At 50.0% G+C, this 17,886-nt stretch overlaps 2 protein-coding genes and 1 long non-coding RNA gene across 3 annotated transcripts in view; 2 read left to right on the forward strand and 1 right to left on the reverse strand.

Annotated features, from left to right (window-relative positions):
* The window catches only part of LOC122494049 (Fc fragment of IgG binding protein), a 40,440-nt gene extending 37,261 nt beyond the window's left edge, over positions 1-3,179 (forward strand). Inside the window, exons 19-20 of the mRNA XM_043598913.1 lie at positions 2,611-2,879; positions 3,004-3,179. Of these exons, the coding sequence (XP_043454848.1) occupies positions 2,611-2,879; positions 3,004-3,013 (279 nt within the window). The 3' untranslated portion in view covers positions 3,014-3,179. The remainder of the gene's footprint in view (positions 1-2,610; positions 2,880-3,003) is intronic.
* LOC122494050 lies at positions 2,029-5,765 on the reverse strand. Its single transcript, XR_006300095.1, has 2 exons — positions 5,626-5,765; positions 2,029-2,967 (listed from the first exon to the last, which is right to left on the reverse strand). It is a non-coding gene; the product is annotated as an uncharacterized LOC122494050 (long non-coding RNA).
* Positions 5,766-7,398: 1,633 nt separating this feature from the next.
* FBL (fibrillarin) lies at positions 7,399-17,881 on the forward strand. The gene is made up of 9 exons (XM_043598921.1): positions 7,399-7,531; positions 12,658-12,804; positions 12,911-13,012; positions 13,101-13,195; positions 14,336-14,506; positions 15,205-15,337; positions 16,665-16,777; positions 17,540-17,685; positions 17,776-17,881. Exons 1-9 carry the CDS (start codon positions 7,522-7,524, stop codon positions 17,798-17,800), a joined length of 942 nt encoding a protein of 313 aa, XP_043454856.1. The 5' UTR covers positions 7,399-7,521; the 3' UTR covers positions 17,801-17,881.
* Positions 17,882-17,886: the final 5 nt, after the last annotated feature.

Below are 17,886 nucleotides of genomic sequence, written 5' to 3' on the forward strand. Positions count from 1 at the left end.
CGCAGAGGATAAACAAGGGCCTAAGAAGGTGAAATCATTTATTTAAGTAATTCAGACAGTGCCTGGGATCCCACCAGCTTTGAATCCATCAGCACCAGGCTCCTTTTCCAACGACTTTGATGAGAACAAGATGCTGGTGGTAACCGTGGCTACAAGGGACCAAGATGGTTTCCAGGTGCTCAGTGGGAACTTGCTCTGGACTCTGACAAAACTGGGCCACTGATCCTTCCCTCACCTGCCCTTCATCTTGCTCTTCGGGACCCCCTCAGGCCTGTCATTGTTTGCCTCCAGGAGTCTGCTCCAGCCCCGTTGCCCCCTCCCTTCTGCCCCTTGACTTCCTCTCACTTAGAGCTGCCTTGCATTTACCAAACTCCATAGCTCTCACGACACCAATTTCAAATTTCTGAGAGAGGATCTGTTTGGCCAAACAGAGCTGATGCCGACTTATGGTCTAATCATTCATGGCCCACGTGACAGAGACCCCGACCCAAGCATGGATGTCAGGCCACACTAAAGTCCCTAGAGGAGCACGTCCCTATTTCCATGACCTGTTTGTTGATTGCAGAGACATCCACTGGGGTTCTCTGGATTCAGGGGAGAGATACAGCTGTGATCCATGCACGCCTCCCTCAGTGGATGGTCTGTGTCCTCCCACCAACACACGGAGATGGTCCAAGACTCAGCCCTGCTGGAAGCAGGGAGGCTTGAGTTCTCTCTTTAGGGTAATCAGGACCAATTATTCCTTTTCTCTGGCCATCTGCCTGATCCATAATTCAGGTTAACAGACACCTACCCTTGACCTTCCCTTGCCCCTCTGTCAAGAAACAGTTCTCTATATGGCAGACAGATGCTCTAGAAATGTGAATCAGATCAGGGGTAGAACTCTACGGTGGCTTCCCAGAGCAGCATTCCAAACTCAAGCCACCTGCCTTCCTTGGCCTACAAGGCTTTGTGTGATCTGACTCCTGGTGGCCTCCAGCCCCACTTCCTGTAATTCCTTCCCTCATTAGCCATGCTAATGATTGGCCACACTGGCCTTTCTGCTCTTTGTACAGCAGACCAAGCTTGTTCCCGCCTTGGGACTTCACATTGGCTATTCCCGCTGCTACAGGGCTCTTTGCCCAGATTGCATGCATTGACTCCTCTCACCCTCCAGGTCTCAGTTCCAGTACTCCTTCTACAGTAAGGCCTTTTCTGACCAGCTACAGAAGCTCTCCCTCTCCATCCCAGTCTCAATGCTATTACCCTCTCTTACTTCCTTCAACATACTTCTCGATATCTGAAGTTACCCATTATTTGTGTTTATTGCCTTTCTCCATCACTAGAATATAATCCACAGGTGGACAATGGTCCCATCTGTCTTGATCACCACTTTGTCCCCAGCAGATGATTCCCAGGAAAAATTTGGTTTTGTGAATACATTCGGCCCTGTTCCCTCTACAACAGGCTAGGTGCCAAGTGACACAGATGTTCTTTCCTATCTTCTAGCCATCCATCCATCCATCCATCCATCCATCCACACATCCATCCATCGATCCATCCATCCATCCATCCACACATCCATCCATCCATCCACCCACCCATCCATCCATCCATCCATCCATCCATCCATCCACACATCCATACACACATCCATCCATCCATCCACACATCCATCCAGCCATCCACCCATCCATCCATCCATCCATCCACCCACCCATCCATCCATCCATCCATCCACCCATCCACACATCCATCCACCCATCCACACATCCATCCATCCATCCACACATCCATCTATCCATCCACACATCCATCCATCCACACATCCATCCATCCATCCATCCACACATCCATCCATCCATCCATCCATCCATCCATCCATCCATCCATCTATCCACACATCCATCCATCCACACATCCATCCATCCATCCATCCATCCATCCATCCATCCATCCAGGTATATCTACCTATCTTTCCAATCATCTGCCAGAGGAAGACCCAGACCCAAAACATTTAGAAAAAAAGAACTTTTCTTTCAAAGAAGGTTTTCCAGAGAGTCTAACTTTATAAGGATTAACTCAGTGAAAAGAGACAACAGTTATTTAAAGGAAAAACTCAGATAGGGTTACCAAGGTTACTGAGTCCACAGCTTATGATAGAGAAACAGGAATTTTCTCACATAACTGTGATACTTTCCAGGTCATTACTTGTCTTTAGACATCAGCATTGAAAAATTAAGTCATGCAATTGCTTTTGCTAGAGAACCAATAACTTACAGGACAGGCTTAAAGCTTCTTTTATTTTGAAAAGTAGAACAGGGTGATGCTGGGGTTTGATCATGTATTTATCTATCTGGTATAAAGTGCTCCCCACCATCCTGGCTGCCCTTAGAATGCTTTGTGCATGACCATTTATCCACTGATGCGTCTCTTTGTCCATCTGTCCTCTGTCCTTTGAACCTCTGCCCAAATCCCCAGCTAGCTGTGTATACATCTCTCCATTCAGTGCATCCATCCACATCTTCATCGCTTTCAGCACCTGTGTCTCTTTTTTTGCTCCTTGAACTTCTTGTCTTGCTTGGAGTCTCCATCCTGGTAACACTCTGTGTTTTCCTCAACCACCACCAGGTCAACGGTCTCCAAGTGGCTCTCCCAGCTGAGGTATTAACATCTGTGTCCGTGCGTCAGAACCCTGATGGCTCTGTGCTAGTCCAGCAGAAGGCAGGGGTCCAGGTGTGGCTTGGCACCAATGGGCAGCTGGCCGTGATGGTCAGCAGTGACCATGCTGGGAAGCTGTGTGGGGCCTGCGGAAACTTTGACGGGGACCAGACCAATGATGGGCATGACTCCCAGAAGGCGACATTGGAGAGCTGGAGAGCGCAGGACTTCTCCGCATGGTGAGGGATGTAGCATGGAAGCCAGGCCGCTTGGGGCAGGGGCGCTGGGGCCCTCATGGGAAGCAGAAGGTCGGGGTAGGTGCTCAGTCTGCAAGAGGAAGTGCTAAGAGTCTGTCTTTTACAGTCACAGCTGATCAGCCATCCACCAGGAATGAGGACTTCAGGACCTGACCCTCCTGGAGACTGAAATAATTGGAGAGTGCACAGTGTCCCTGTGTGCCCCTACCCTATTCTACCCCTTTGATGAGCCACTGAGGCCAACTGTGAAAGCACTGAATAAATATCTTGGGCTAAACTGCATGCTGATGTGTGTGTCTTATGCCTTCTCCTCCATGACTTGCACAGCAGCTGTCCAATGCCTGGGGCATCTGGCACACAATGAATATTTATTGGGGGGTGAAAGGATGGGTGGATGGATGGATGGGTGGATGGGTGAAAAGGAGGGGGAAGGGAGGGAGGGAGGAAGGGGACATGAATGGGTGAATGAGGGGTGGAGAAATGGGAAGAGGAGGAAATGGATGATTAAAAGAGTGGATGAAGAGAAGATGAACAGTTGGATGGAGGGAAGGGTCAAAAAGGGAAAGAGAGGGGCTCCTGGGAGGCTCAATCAGTTAAGCGTCCGACTTCAGCTCAGGTCATGATCTCGTGGTCTGTGAGTTCGAGCCCCGCATCAGGCTCTGTGCTGACAGCTTGGAGCCTGGAGCCTGCTTTGGATTTTGTGTTTCCCTCTTTTTCTGCGCCTCCCCTATTTGCTCTCTATCTCTCTCTGTCTCTCAAAAAAATAAAACATTTAAAAAAATTTTTTAATAAAATACGTCCACCTTGGAAAAGTGTGTCTGTTTCTTTCAAAGGTAAGCATACTCTTACAATAGGACTCAGTCACTTGACTCCTAGAACTCTTTACCAAAAAAAAAAAAAAAGAAAGAAAGCATATTTCCACACAAATATCTGTACATGAATGTACCTAGCAGCATTATTCATAATAACCAAAAACTGGAAACAACTCAAATGCCCATCATTGTGTGATTCCATCTGTAGGAAATGGGAAGACGGAAGTATTCTGAAATTAGGTCAGGTGATGGTTGTACAATTACATAAATTTCCTAAAATTCACTGAACCATACATATACTTATGGATTTTATGATATATAAATTATGCTTTGACATATCGTTTAAAAATTAACATGTTGCCGATACTACTAATAGGGAAAATAAGAAAATGGGAGGGGCATCTGGGTGGCTCAGTTAGTTAAGCATCGGTCTCTATGATCTCGGCTCAGGTCGTGATCTCACGATTTGTGGATTCCAGCCCCACGTCAGGCTGTGCCCTGACAGTGCGGAGCCTGCTTGGGATTCTGTCTTCCTCTCTCTCTGCCCTCCCCCAGTCATGCTCGCACGCTCTCTCTCCCTCAAAAACAAATAAATATTTAAAAAAAAGAAAAAGAAAGAAAGAAAGAAAGAAAGAAAGAAAGAAAGAAAGAAAGAAAGAAAGAAAGAAAGAAAGGAAGGAAAGAAAGAAAAAGAAAAAATGGGAGAATGAATGGATTCAGGGCACGCGGTAGGATTGGCTGGGCAGTATTAGGGCCCACTTGGGTTTGTCATCATGAATCCAAAGTGAGACCAGCCAGAGTGAGTGCGGGTTTTTCTCTATCCACATTCAGCTGCCAGGATGCAAGTGCAGAGGAGAGAGAGGGTAGACTCAGTTGGGTAAAAAAAAAAAAAAAAAAGAAACAAGTACAAAGCGTGAGGATATGAGCCACGGAGCAGTAGTAAGGATGGATGAGGAATCATCCTGGGCGATGGGAATGGTGTGATCATGAAGGGGGTGAGGGACAGGGAAGAAGTTAGTTTAACGGATTGATGGCTGAAGGGTCATTGGCACAGTAGTTTTAGAGGGCGTGAGTTGGAGAGACCTGACGCAATGGGCAGACACTGAGACGCTCGGAACTAGATTCTGAAGGGGCTGCGGTTTGGGCGGGGGCATTGCTCTCTGGGGAGGGGTCTTTCTCCCCCACTGGGCTAGGACCTCTGGGCTGCCACAGTCACCACTGTGTCCCCACCCCACCTGGGGTGTGAGCATGGGAAGGAAGGGTTGGGTGGAGGACAAGATCACTAGAGGAGAGAAGGTCAAGGCACTGAGGAGCCAGAACAGTTGAAATCACCAAGAATCACGGTAAGAGGAGCCTGATTGACAGCAGGCCCGGAGCGAAAATTATGAGGTGAGCCGCGGTGACTTTGGAGAACAGGCAACAGGAATGGGAGCCGGGGCTACAGTGTGAGTGCACAGACTTCAGAGTCAGAGGCTTAGGGAGGAGGCAGAGAGGACACGGTAGGAAGATGCAGAGGAGAGTTTATTCTGGAGTTCTGGGAGCTAGGCAATGAGGAACTAGGAGGGTCTCACCCCATCTGCAGGCCTGGTGGCTTGAGGGCTGAGTTGAAGAAAACAGCCCCTTCCTGGAAGGGCTGGACGGAAGGCATGCCTTCCGGGCAGAACTGTGTTGCGGTCAGAGCAGGAAGCTAAAAGGTAGGTTCAGAGGGAGTTGGGCATAGGAGAAAACTGGGGAAAGCCCTCGGCGCTCTCCCCTTCTCATCCCCGGGTGTTCTGTACTGTCCCCATCCTGGCCCCGACCACTCTGGGCTGACACTGTCAGGGCACCTGTCTGCTCCAAGAGGGCGGGGCCTGGGACTCTTTCAGCCACCATTGTGCCCCCGGCACCAGACCAGAAGGCGCCCACTGACTACTCACCGGTATTGCCAATTTCAGGTCTGCGGAGCAAGCTGGCAGGTGAAACGCCTCAGAGCCAGGAGATGGTGCCAGGATTCCAGAAAATAGGGCTGGCAACCCTAAATCTGCCCTGTCCTCTCAGTATTTTCGTCCTTTAAAAAAAGATCCTGTTAGGGGCGCCTGGGTGGCGCAGTTGGTTAAGCGTCCGACTTCAGCCAGGTCACCATCTCACGGTCCGTGAGTTCGAGCCCCGCGTCAGGCTCTGGGCTGATGGCTCGGAGCCTGGAGCCTGTTTCCGATTCTGTGTCTCCCTCTCTCTCTGCCCCTCCCCCGTTCATGCTCTGTCTCTCTCTGTCCCAAAAATAAAAATAAAACGTTGAAAAAAAAATTAAAAAAAAAAAAGATCCTGTTAATTGGAAGGGAAATAGTAAAAATCCATAAGTAGGTGACATGATCCCCAGCTGGAGCCATCTGATTATTACACAGCCTCCAGAAATCCCGAATGAACTCAGCAGATTCTCCATCTTAATATTTAAACAGATTTTCAGAAATGCTTCTGTGTGGCTGGAACACCCAGCACATAGAACGCAAAACAGCATGGGTTTTTTCATTCACTCGGTAACATTTACTGAGGACCTTCTCTGTGCCAGGCCCAGTTCTAGGCACAGAGCGATACAGCAATGAATGGAACAGACCGGTGCATTCTCCTGCAGGTTTTTAGTAATTTCTCATAGTAGCACTTGTTTGGCTTTGCGGGATGAATATTAACATCATTAAATTACAAAGCACAAAATTCCCCCATGCTTACGTAGACTCTACTCACTCCTCACTCCTTCCTCTGCCTACACCCTGACCTTGTCTATCCTCATCTGCTGCCTGATCCACTGCCTTAGGCCCCTCCTTGGTCTTCCTGCTCTCATGGCTACTTCCACACTGTTTCCCACATGCACGGTGGCCCCTGTCAGATCACATCCTTCTCCGTTCAGGAAACTTCCATAGCTCCATCTCACTCCAAGTAAAGGGCAAAGTCCTCCTCATGGCACAGAAGGCCCAGCGCAACTTCCCATGTTACCTCCCTGCTCTCCTCCTCTTCCACTCTCCCTGCTAACTCTGCCCCAATCACACCCCTCTCTGAGTCTCCAACCCTCCATGCCCTTCCTGCCTCAGGGCCTTTGCACCTATAATCCTCTCTACCTAGAATTCTTTTCCCCCACGTAGGTGCATGCCTCACTCCTCACCTTTAAGCTCTTTGCTCAAATCACCTGATGCATTCCTTGACCACTGATTAAGAAATGTCACCGACTCCCCCCCCCCCCACAGTTCTATTTTCCTTCCCTTCTGTTATTTTCTCCAAAGCACTTACTGCCTTCTAATAACTCCCACTAGAAGATGAACTCCAGGAGGGTGGGGATTTGTATGTCTTGTACATTGCTGTATTCAGTGCCTAGAACAGTGTCTGGTGCATAAATGCTTTTACCAGTGCATGAACGGGAGCCCAGTATGGTCCCTGTTCTTAGGGGTGGATATAGATCAGGGAAGGCTTTTGGGTGTAGAAGGATCCTTAGGGAGTTAATTGGAAATAGAGAAGAGGGACAGAGGACAAAGCCTGGGGTGAGCTCTGATTACGGGATTGGCGGTGGGGTGAGTTAAGAAGAAGCAATAAGCGCATTCAAAGAAGGGATCTCTCAACAAGCAGCGCGTTAAGCCACCGACAAGGCGGGGCCCTGAGAGGCTGGCGAAGCCCCGCCCACAGCGCGCGCGCCGGCCCCGGCCCCGGCTGGGGTTCCGAGGGGCGGGGCTGCGAAACTGCGTCACACGCCGTACGTCGCCGCGCGTGCGTTCCTTTCCACGTGCGAAAGCAGACTCGTGTAGTCTGGGACGCTGCAGAGTCCTGACCCGCCGAGCTGAGTTCTCTCCATGAAGCCAGGTGCAGGCCGGGTGTGGGGTCCGGGGTCTGGGACTGGAGCCGGCACGAATCGAGGGGCCAGACCGGAATCGGAGGGGCGGGGCCTAGGGGCAGGGGATCCGGTCTCTTGTGGGGAGGGGGATCCTAGTTCCGGTCTTCTGTGGCGAGGGGTCTTGGTTCAGCCTTGTGACCGACGCTGAGCCGGGGGGTCGGGTTCCTGGTCTGGAGATGTGTGACTGGCTTCGGAGGTCACGGTCGCGAGTCGAGGGTCCTGGGCCTGAAATGGGGGTTCCTGAACTAAGATTCATCTTACTGAGGCCATTATTAGGGGTCTTGGGAATTGGACAGGGGGTGGCAGTCGGGGGTGCTGATCCAGAGTCTGGATCCAGGCATCTGGTGTCTTGGATCTCTGGCCTTGAGATTTGGGGATAATGTCTTGGTTCAGAAGTGGAGAGTCCCGATTTGGGCCCGGGGAGAACCCCCTTAGCCTTCCGTATCACCGCCGCAACGATCGTCCCCTTAGCCCCCAGCCTGGCTTCTCCGAGAGGGCCGTGGTGAATGAGGACTCCCGGCTTGATAGTTTGTGGCCTTCTCTGTCCCACTTTCCCGCTCTCTACTCTCCCGAGGGGGCGGATCCCTGGGGTTTGAGTGATCAGAATAATTCGCGGTGAGAACTTTCACAAGCCCAAGATACGATTCGTGTGGGGTGGCGGGGGAGAGATAGTCACAGGAGAGGAGTGATTTTATTCATTTGATTTTCCCCGAGACTCTGATGAACCCACCCCTCCTTCCCTCGTGGCAGATTGAGGAGTCCTGGCTTTGACAGCAGAAAGGTGTCCATTGAATTCAGTTCTTTGCTTCTGAAGCTACTGTGTGGCCTTGGGCAAGTGGCTTTACCTCTCTGAGTCGGTTATCTCATCAGTAAAATGGCGCCCAGTTATAATTTAGCAAGATCGTGTTAAGAGAAAACTAGCATACTGCAGTAATCATTTGCAGTGTCTAAGTGTACAGATCAACAGGTTGTACATGGTAACCTCACACGATGTTGTATGTCAATTACATCCCGGCAAAGCTGAGGAAAAATAGCAGTGCTTGACATAATAGTATTGCCTCTCACTGTTATCTTTATGTTTCTTCTCAAGAGGAACAAAGGTTCCTCTCCCTGGTGTCTCAGATCTTCTTAAATCAGGCTGTGCCCCTCCCTCAATTTGCTCCACTAGAGTTTAGGGAAATCTTCCACTGTGACCCAGAAGGTATTTCCTAGTGCAGGTTTTCCTCGTTTTTTTTTTTTTTTTTTTCTTTTTTTTCTTTACTCCATGTGTGGAGAGATGGGGTCATCTGGTGGGAGGGGGGAGGGTTTGTGGATCCATGCCCCCTCCCAAGCTCCCGTTCTCTTCAGCATTTGGGGATCTCCTGATGAAATGGTGTGGAGGCTGCTGGGCTGTGTACCTCTGACCCTGTGATCCGGTACACCTTCCTCCCAACCCTTCCCTCATTGTGTTAGGATTTGAAGTTGCCGAAGTTGTCTAGAGTCGGCCCTTCACTAAGGATTTGAGTCTGATTGAGAGAAGAATCCTTTGGGGGATTTTGAGCAGGGACGGGATGCAGTCTGATAGCTTTAAAAGGATCAGCTTCTGGCTTCTGTGTGTGAAGGACGTCAGGATAGCAGAAGTGGAAGCAGGCACATCAGTGGGAAGTCTGTTGCCGTGATCTAGTAGGAGATGATGGGGTGTGGCCCAGGGTGGTAGCCTGACAAATTGTCACAGTTTGGAAATCTGTTTTGAAGATGGAGCCAGCAGCTTGTATGTGGGTCTAAGAGAGGGGTCAAGGATAACTAAGGGTTTGGGCATGTGTAACTGGAAGAATGGAGTGTCCGGTTTTGAGATGGGGGAAGGTTGTGGGAGGAGAGGAGAGCAGGTTTTAAACTGGGGGTCCGTTGGACCCTCCCCCCCCCCCCCCACAAACTTCTGGGAAAGTGTGTGTGAACGTGTGTTTTCCCGAGGAACCGGTACTCCGAGTACATTTCTCTAGGCTCCTGGAGCTGAAATGGATTAGGCTAGGTTTTGAGACTCCTGCCCCCTGCACCCCATGCCATGCCCACACTTCTCAGGTCTCAGTTCCATCAGGCCAGGGTTAAGTCTCTTAGGCCTGGTGGTTTCTCCCCTAAGTAGGAGGAAGGGGGACTCACTGTCCCCTTACTGAATACTCAACCTGTGTGCCAGGCTGTGTATTGAGAGAAGCCATTTGTGTATATTAAGCCATTTGCTTGTTCTTTACAGCTCTGCGAGGCGGGCACTGTGTTACAGCTGTATCTCTGTCTTAAAGATGAGGTTTTCAAGATCCCCATGAACCTTCCCTACTCTCTAGGGCCGTGAATGGCATGGCCATCGCCCTGTAGGGGATACACGAACTGCTTGAGGGGAGGGGACCAGGGCACTCTGGTCACCATGTCATCACCCGCTTCCTGAATGAACAGAGGGGGTGCTTTTTCCTGGAGGCAGAACCTGGGGGTTTAGGAGTCTTCAGCAGACCAGACAGTTGATTAAATGCTTACCAAGCCCGCCACACTTTGTGCCAAGTGTGTGCACGGTGCTGGGGGGTGCAGTGTGACCGAAACAGTTAAAACATCCCCGTTCCTTTTGGCCTTGATTCTGGTGCAGGAGTCAGGCAGTAATAACGTAAAAACTGCCACGTATGATAATTGCCAGGAAGAACAAGAAAGCCAGGTCAAGGTAGGGAGCCCAAAGACCCTTCTGAGGAAGGAATGTTTCACCAGAGACCCGAGTGCAGTGAAGAAGTGGGTGAGCCCAGCAAATGTCTGCAGGAGCCAGGCAGTGGGAACAGCAAATGTTAAAGGTTCAGAAGCTGGAGGATGAGCATGAGGAGGAAGAGCGTGAGGCCCAGCATAGAAAGAGTGAGGTCAGAAAAGTCAGCAGAGGCCGGAGCCTTGCGACGGCGGTTCTTAGTTTGGGCTGCACGTTTAGAATCTCCTGAGGAACCTTAAAAAGCCCTATGGTCAGGCCCCTACACTGGACAACTAATCAGAATCACTCTAAGTCCCAGGGATTAGCCAAAGGTGAGGCCCACTGATCTGGGGCTTTGGAAACCAGAGAAAGGAATTTGGGTTTCCTTTTCCTTTTTTTTTTTTTTTTTCTTTTCTTTTTTTCAATGTTTATTTTTGCTTTTGAGAGAAAAAGAGAGCACAAGCAGGGGAGGGGCAGAGAGAGACAGACACGGAATCCGAAGCAGGCTCAAGGCTCTGAGCTGTCAGCACAGCCTGACATGGGGTTGATGTAGGTTACTGTTAACATCCTGCTTTTCTCGGTTGGGTAGCAGATTGGCAGGGTCCATTGTATTTTTTCCCTTCCTTCCTTCCTTCCTTCCTTCCTTCCTTCCTTCCTTCCTTCCTTCCTTCGTTTATTTATTTTTGAGAGAGTGGGGGAGGGGTAGAGAGAGGGAGACGGGGTCCAAAGTGGGCTCTGCGCTGCCAGCAGTGAGCCCGATGCTGGGCTCAAACTCGCAAACTGCAAGATCATGACCTGAACCGAAGTCGGACACTTAACTGACTGAGCCACCCAGGTGCCCCTGGGTTTCATTTTCAACGGGATGGAAAACCGTTGAAGGGTTTTGGGCAGGGGCATGAAGAGATCCAATTTGCAGTTTGAAAAAGGTCAGTCGCTAGCTGCCATGTGGACAGGAGACTGCAGGAGTAGAGGGAGGAAAGGTGGGCACCTCTGAGTCATGTCTGGGGAGTTCTGAAACTGTCCATTTTTAACACTTCAATCAGGAAAGGCGCTGAAAAGTTCTGCATTTTCATCTTTAACGCCATTACGAGGCATGAAGCTTTCATAGAGGTGAATGTGGTGTGCCTTTCCCAAAACCCTAGCAAGCTTACTACCGAACAGTTTTACATCAAGTGAGATTATTTTTTAAAGCATCACTAATTTTCGCACTATTATTTTATGACTTGTGTGATTGGCTGAAAGTACGGCAGAGCTTAGGGAACCGCCACGGGAAAATACTGAATCTGTTAGTACCCGAATTCCGTCTGCCTCTGCCGTTGTTTTGTGCTCAGTGAAGGGAACGAGTTTGCCCTGACCTGAGCTCATGAAAATAAAGCCTCTCAATCTCTTTTTTTTTCCTCCCGACTTTGCATGACGTCCACAAGCTCTACACTGCTTAGGCACTGTCGCCCATCCATAAAGGACAATTCAAGAGTTTTTCTCTTTGTTTTTTTTCCCCTGAGCTGGGAGGGACTTATGCAAGTTTGCAAGCAGGGGGGTCAGATAGCAGAAAGGATACATCATGCCAACCTCCCCTCTGTTTGGGGGTTGACACTTTTCTTCCAGACGAGGGAGGGCATGGAAATGTTTCCAAGGTCTGAGGGACCTTGCTGCCACGGTGCATGCGCACAGGCGGGTATTTGCGCTTCTCCAGACTAATACTGAAAATAGAATGGAGGAGCACCTAGTGACTTAGTCGGTTAAGTGTCTGACTTCGGCTCAGGTCGTGATCCCATGGTTCGTGAGTTCGAGCCCTGCATCGGGCTCACTGCTGGCAGCGCAGAGCCCGCTTTAAGGAAGGAAGGGAGGGAGGGAGCAAGGAAGGAAGGACGGGAAAATACAATGGATCCTGCCAATCTGCTACCCAACGGAGAAAAGCAGGATGTTAACAGTAACCTACCTCTCCCCTACCCGCACCCTGTAATTTTTCTCCCTTTCGATACTCAGTATTGTATGAGTTTTGCATTTATCCCCTTGGCCTCTATTTTGGTGGGGGGGAGGGGGCACGGGGCGTGCATTACCACATATATCAACACGGCATGGCATTGTTTAATTTTAATTGTTGCTGAACTTTATAAAAGATACTATGTTGGGTGTGGTTTTCTTCAACTTGCTTTTTCACTTAACATTATGACCCTAAGATTTTCATAATCTATCTGTTGTGTGTAACTGTAGATCCCGTCATTGTTGATTATGAATGTGCCCCTGTTTTATTTGCCCATTCTGCCGATGGACATCTGGGTTGGGCCCGATTTTTTGGCTACTGTGGATATTTGTGGACACCCTCCAGTGGAATTACCAGATGTAGGAATAATAACATCTCAAACTTCGTTGCCCTGATTCCTGTTTCTGTTGCCACTACAGGTTTCAGCCCCCGTGGGGGCGGCTTCGGTGGCCGAGGAGGCTTTGGTGACCGTGGTGGACGTGGTGGAGGTCGAGGAGGCTTTGGTGGGGGCAGAGGTCGTGGTGGAGGCTTCAGGGGCCGTGGCCGAGGAGGAGGAGGACGAGGTGGTGAGTGACCTTGTAGGGGGGATGCAGTCTGGAGGCAGTGCCTGGGCTTGGGGCTCAGGAAGGAAGAGATGGGATGTCCCTGTGTCACTGCATCTCTGCCTTGTAGGTGGAGGGTTCCAGTCTGGTGGCAACCGGGGTCGTGGCCGGGGAGGAAAAAGAGGAAACCAGTCGGGGAAGAATGTGATGGTAGAACCCCATCGGCATGAAGGTGAGTGAGGAAGGCGGGGAGCTGCTGAGGGTGGGGTGTGGTGGGGTGCAGCCCAGAGTCTTCACCCTGCACTGGTCCCCTCACTTAGGTGTCTTCATTTGTCGAGGAAAGGAAGATGCGCTTGTCACCAAGAATCTGGTCCCTGGAGAGTCAGTTTATGGAGAGAAGAGAGTCTCCATTTCGGTGAGACCAGGGCCCTAGCCGATGGGGTAGCCAGCCGTCTGGTCTCCCTCCCGCCCCACTGTGTGCCCTGTGCAGGCCAGCCAGAGGGTCATCTTAATACCCGAGTCCGATCCCTGTGGCCTTCAGGTCAAAGTCCCAGGTCCTCAGTGTGGCCCAGAGGACTGTGTGCATTCCAGCTCCCCCTCCCTACTCCCTCACCTCGCATCTTCCAGCCACACGGACCTCCTTGCTCATCCCCCGGTTGTGTGTGTGGCTGGTTCCTTTCACCCCCAGTGTCTCTGGTTGGATGTCACCTTGTCTTTCTCACAATGCCACCTTGCACCACCCAGTCTATCAGAAGCAGTCCTCACTGCCCACCCTCTGCCCTGTTATCCCATTTTCTTAATGGCCAGGCCCACTCCTGCTCAGGGCCTTTCTGTGTCCTCTCCTACTGCCTAGAATGCACTTCTCCAGATGAGTTGCACGGTCCCTGCCTCCCTCAGGGTCTACTGCAGATGTCTCCTGGGCTCTTCCCTGGCCACCCTTTCTCGTTTTCACCTGCTCCTTAGCCCACACCCCATACTTCATGTCCTCTTTCCTGGCTTGATCTTTTCACCTTAGCACCTGTCACTGGTTCCTATACCATATGTGTTAGTTCTGTGCATACTTAGTCCTTGAGGACAAGGGTCTTTGTCTCATTCTCTGTGCATCCCTGATGCCTGGCGTAGAGTCTGGCACACTGGGCGTGCCGGCACAGCGAATGGTTGTTGATTGATCGCACAGGTCCTGCTGTTGTCTCGTATGATCTTTGTGTTGATCGTCTATCCCTGCCCCTTCTACCTGAATCAGTAACCTCCGTGAGTGGGCAGGTCCTGCATGTGTTGTGGTCATTGATGTGTACCTGTGTTCATTTCTCTCTCTCTTCTCTCTTGAGAGAGAGAGAAGCAGGGCTTGTGCTTGCCCAATGCGGGGCTTGAACTCAGGAACCGTAAGAGCATGACCTGATCCCAAGTCAGATGTTTAAGCGACTGAGCCACCCAGGTTTCCACCTGTGTTCATTTCTTGAACAATGAATGAGCGCCTGGGGCCCTGGGGCTGAGGGCAGTGGGGTCTAGCACAAGAGCCCAGCACTGACTTCCATCCCCATCTCTCCCGGCCCAGGAGGGAGATGACAAAATCGAGTACCGTGCCTGGAACCCCTTCCGCTCCAAGCTGGCAGCAGCAATCCTGGGCGGCGTGGACCAGATCCACATCAAGCCAGGGGCCAAGGTGCTCTACCTCGGGGCTGCGTCCGGCACCACTGTCTCCCACGTGTCTGACATCGTAGGCCCGGTGAGTGGATGGAGGGGTGAGTAAAGGCTGGTGGTGAGGTGGAAGGAAGGGAGAGGCTGCCCCTGCCAGCCTGGAGGCAGTGGCCTTGGCTGCCTCCCTGTACCGTGTAGCTTGGGGCTAGGCCCTCCGTCTTCAAAGTGCCTGTGGGTGGAAGGAGCAGCTTGAACGCCTGGTTTCCAAAGCCTCGTTCAGCCTCACTCCTGAGTTCTGAGCCTGGAGGGAAAGGAGCTGTATAATTTAGTGGTTAAAAACCCCGGGCTCTGGTGTGGCATTTAACAGTGAGGTGGCTTTCAGCAGTTAATAACTTAACCTGTCTGAGCCTCCGTTTATCCCTCTGGAAAATGGGGTTACTGTGAAGATAAACGAGTGAATTCCTGTAAAAAAACAGAACGGTGCCTGGCCCATTGTAAATGTTCTTAGCTGTTAAGACTTCATCTCAGTGCCCTAGCTTCCTCGTTTTAAGACCGTATTGAGGGACTCGGCTCTCAGATGAGCAAAGCAGGATTGAATCACTGTTGGCCGGTGACTTCATGTCTCTGGCTCTCACTTTATTTGTCTGTAAGATGGACATAACAATAGTTGTTAAATGGTAGGGTTTTGATACGGGGATTTGCATGGCCACATGCAGTGTTTGGGCCCATAGTGGGTGTTCCATCTAAGAACCAGTATCAGTGTTTCTATTTTTTTATTTATTGTAGGACGGTCTAGTCTATGCAGTTGAGTTCTCCCACCGCTCTGGCCGTGACCTCATTAACTTGGCCAAGAAGAGGACCAACATCATTCCTGTTATTGAAGATGCTCGGCACCCACACAAATACCGCATGCTCATAGGTAGGGGTCCAGGATTGTGGAGTCCAGGCCACTCCAGGTTTCCTGGGAAAGGTGGCCAGAATCCCGATCTGAGTGGAAGCAGAGTGAATGAGCAGGCTTCCTGAGTCTGCAGGAACGAAGGGGGGGAAGGAGAGGGGGAGGCAGCTGAAGTTGTGGAATTTGGGTGTTTGGCAGGCCTGAAGGGCCAACCTCCTTCGATCTCCTGCGCCTCTCCCTAGGCACCCCCATACTTCCTGCCTCCCTCCAGAACATGGTACTTTTCATGCTGCCCCCGGCTTATGTATAAAAGCCCCCATCCTCCTCGTTGCCTGGTGAGATCATAACCCAGAAAGCACAACCTGAGTGTGGCCTTGGCTGAGAGGGGCCCGTTGTGAATATTACTTTGTTTTAAAAAAAAATTGGGAATCATGATGTAAAACTGGAACTCCTTATAAACAACCCTCAGAGGTAACTGATAGGAGCAATTTAAAAAGCTGCTTTTTCCAATTTCAAAAAGTCAGTTTTCATTATACCCTCTTTTTTTTTTTTTCTAATCATACCAGCTTAAAAATAATACTTTGCAAAAAACACACACACACACACACACACACACAAAACTTTGCATTTTGCTGGTTTTCTCTGGAGTTTTTTTTCCCCCATGCATTCATACAATACCCTTTGTCCTGCAACTTATTTATTTATCTATTTATTTATTTATTTATTTATTTATTTATTCAATCCTGCAGGGACTCTGGCCTGTAAGTGCTTACCTTTACTTGCCTTTTTTTAAAATGAATTTTTTTAGCATTTATTTATTTTCGAAAGACAGCATGAGCAGGGGAGGGGCAGAGAGACAGAGGGAGACACAGAATCTGCAGCAGGCTCCAGGCTCCAGGCTGTCAGCACAGAGCCTGACATGGGGCTCAAACTCAGAATTTGCGAGATCATGACCTAGGCTAAAGTCGGACACTTAACTGACTGAGCCACCCAGGCGCCCCTTTACTTGCCTTTTTGATGAGTGTCTGTTTACCCCCCATCCCAAGACCTGGGAGCATCTCGAGGACCAGGTCTGGGTCTGACTCATCTCTGTGTCCCCCACACCCGGCCCAGGGCTGGCCACAGAGTAGGTGGCAATCGTGACTTACAAGAGGAATGAATAGATGGTGTGACTGGGTTTCTTGGACCCATCCTGGGGGTACTGCAGAGGGAGGGAGGTCAGTGGGGGGGATGTGAGACTGGAAACAGGGGAGACTGCCAGGAACCTGCTGGTAACAGGGCACAGGCCTCATGGGAGGAGCCGAGAAGATCCAACAGATCCAATTTGTAACTGCCACTTCTTTCTCCCTAGCAATGGTGGATGTGATCTTTGCCGATGTGGCCCAGCCAGACCAGACCCGGATTGTAGCCCTGAATGCCCACACCTTCCTTCGTAATGGAGGACACTTTGTGATTTCCATTAAGGTACGGGGCTTGGTGGAATCTAAGGTGGGTGGTCGTGTCTTCTCTGTAACTGCCAAGCAGTCAGTCAAAACGAGGAGGCCTCCGTTCTGGGATGCCTCATCCAGCCAGCTCTATCCCTGCCCCAGTCGTATAGCACATGATGAAAAAGGTCTGCAAAACGAAAAGGCTTTGGGTTTGGCAATAGAAGGTACTGGTCAAGTGAATAATTGTGGAGTCTGACCATTTGAGTTTGAATTCCAGCTTGCTCTGTGACTTTGAGCAAGTTACCTAACCTGGGTACCTGTTTCTTCATTAGTCATCTCTCTTTCAGTGTTGTCTGTAAGGATTAAATTTATCAATATATATGAAGTGTTTAGTACAGCATGGTAGAAAATAAGTTTTAGGTAAATGTTCGGTACGTTTTATTTTAAAATAAAGATCCTCAGCCAGATTCACCATTTGTTGGCCTTTTGTTACATTTGTTTTTGTATTCTCGGCATTACTATTGTTAAAGAAAGAGAAAATGAAACAAAAAAACAACCCTGGGTATAAAATTTAAACACTAGCTTTTAGATAAATAGGTCTCTGTTAAAATCTTCTGTTGTAAATCCAAACCAACTTGAAGAAAATTTCTGTGATGAAGTCTTTTCCCTCCACTCCCAAAACCTGAGTTTCACTGAGTTGCCAATAAAAAACAAGTACCTGTGGTTTAAAGAGCAAAAGAAAAAAAAAAAAAAAAAGCCCAAAGCCTTGCTGCAGACTTCCAAGTTCTCTCTTCTGCAGGCCAACTGCATTGACTCCACAGCCTCTGCTGAGGCCGTGTTTGCCTCTGAAGTGAAAAAGATGCAGCAGGAGAACATGAAGCCCCAGGAACAGTTGACCTTAGAGCCTTACGAAAGAGACCACGCTGTGGTGGTGGGCGTGTACAGGTGAGCAGGGGGCCCTGTGCGTTAGCCCTTGGTAGGAGTGCCGGAAAATGGTGACAGGCTCTGAATCCCCCTCTCTCCTTCCTCTTACAGGCCACCTCCCAAGGTGAAGAACTGAAGCCCAGCGCCATCTGGATTGCGAGAGATTTTGTTGCTACTGTTACACGTGTGTTTTTCTATTAAAAGACTCATCCATTGCTCCCG

The sequence above is a fragment of the Prionailurus bengalensis genome, chromosome E2, assembly GCF_016509475.1.
Source record: "Prionailurus bengalensis isolate Pbe53 chromosome E2, Fcat_Pben_1.1_paternal_pri, whole genome shotgun sequence".
In the NCBI taxonomy this organism is placed as follows: domain Eukaryota; kingdom Metazoa; phylum Chordata; class Mammalia; order Carnivora; family Felidae; genus Prionailurus; species Prionailurus bengalensis.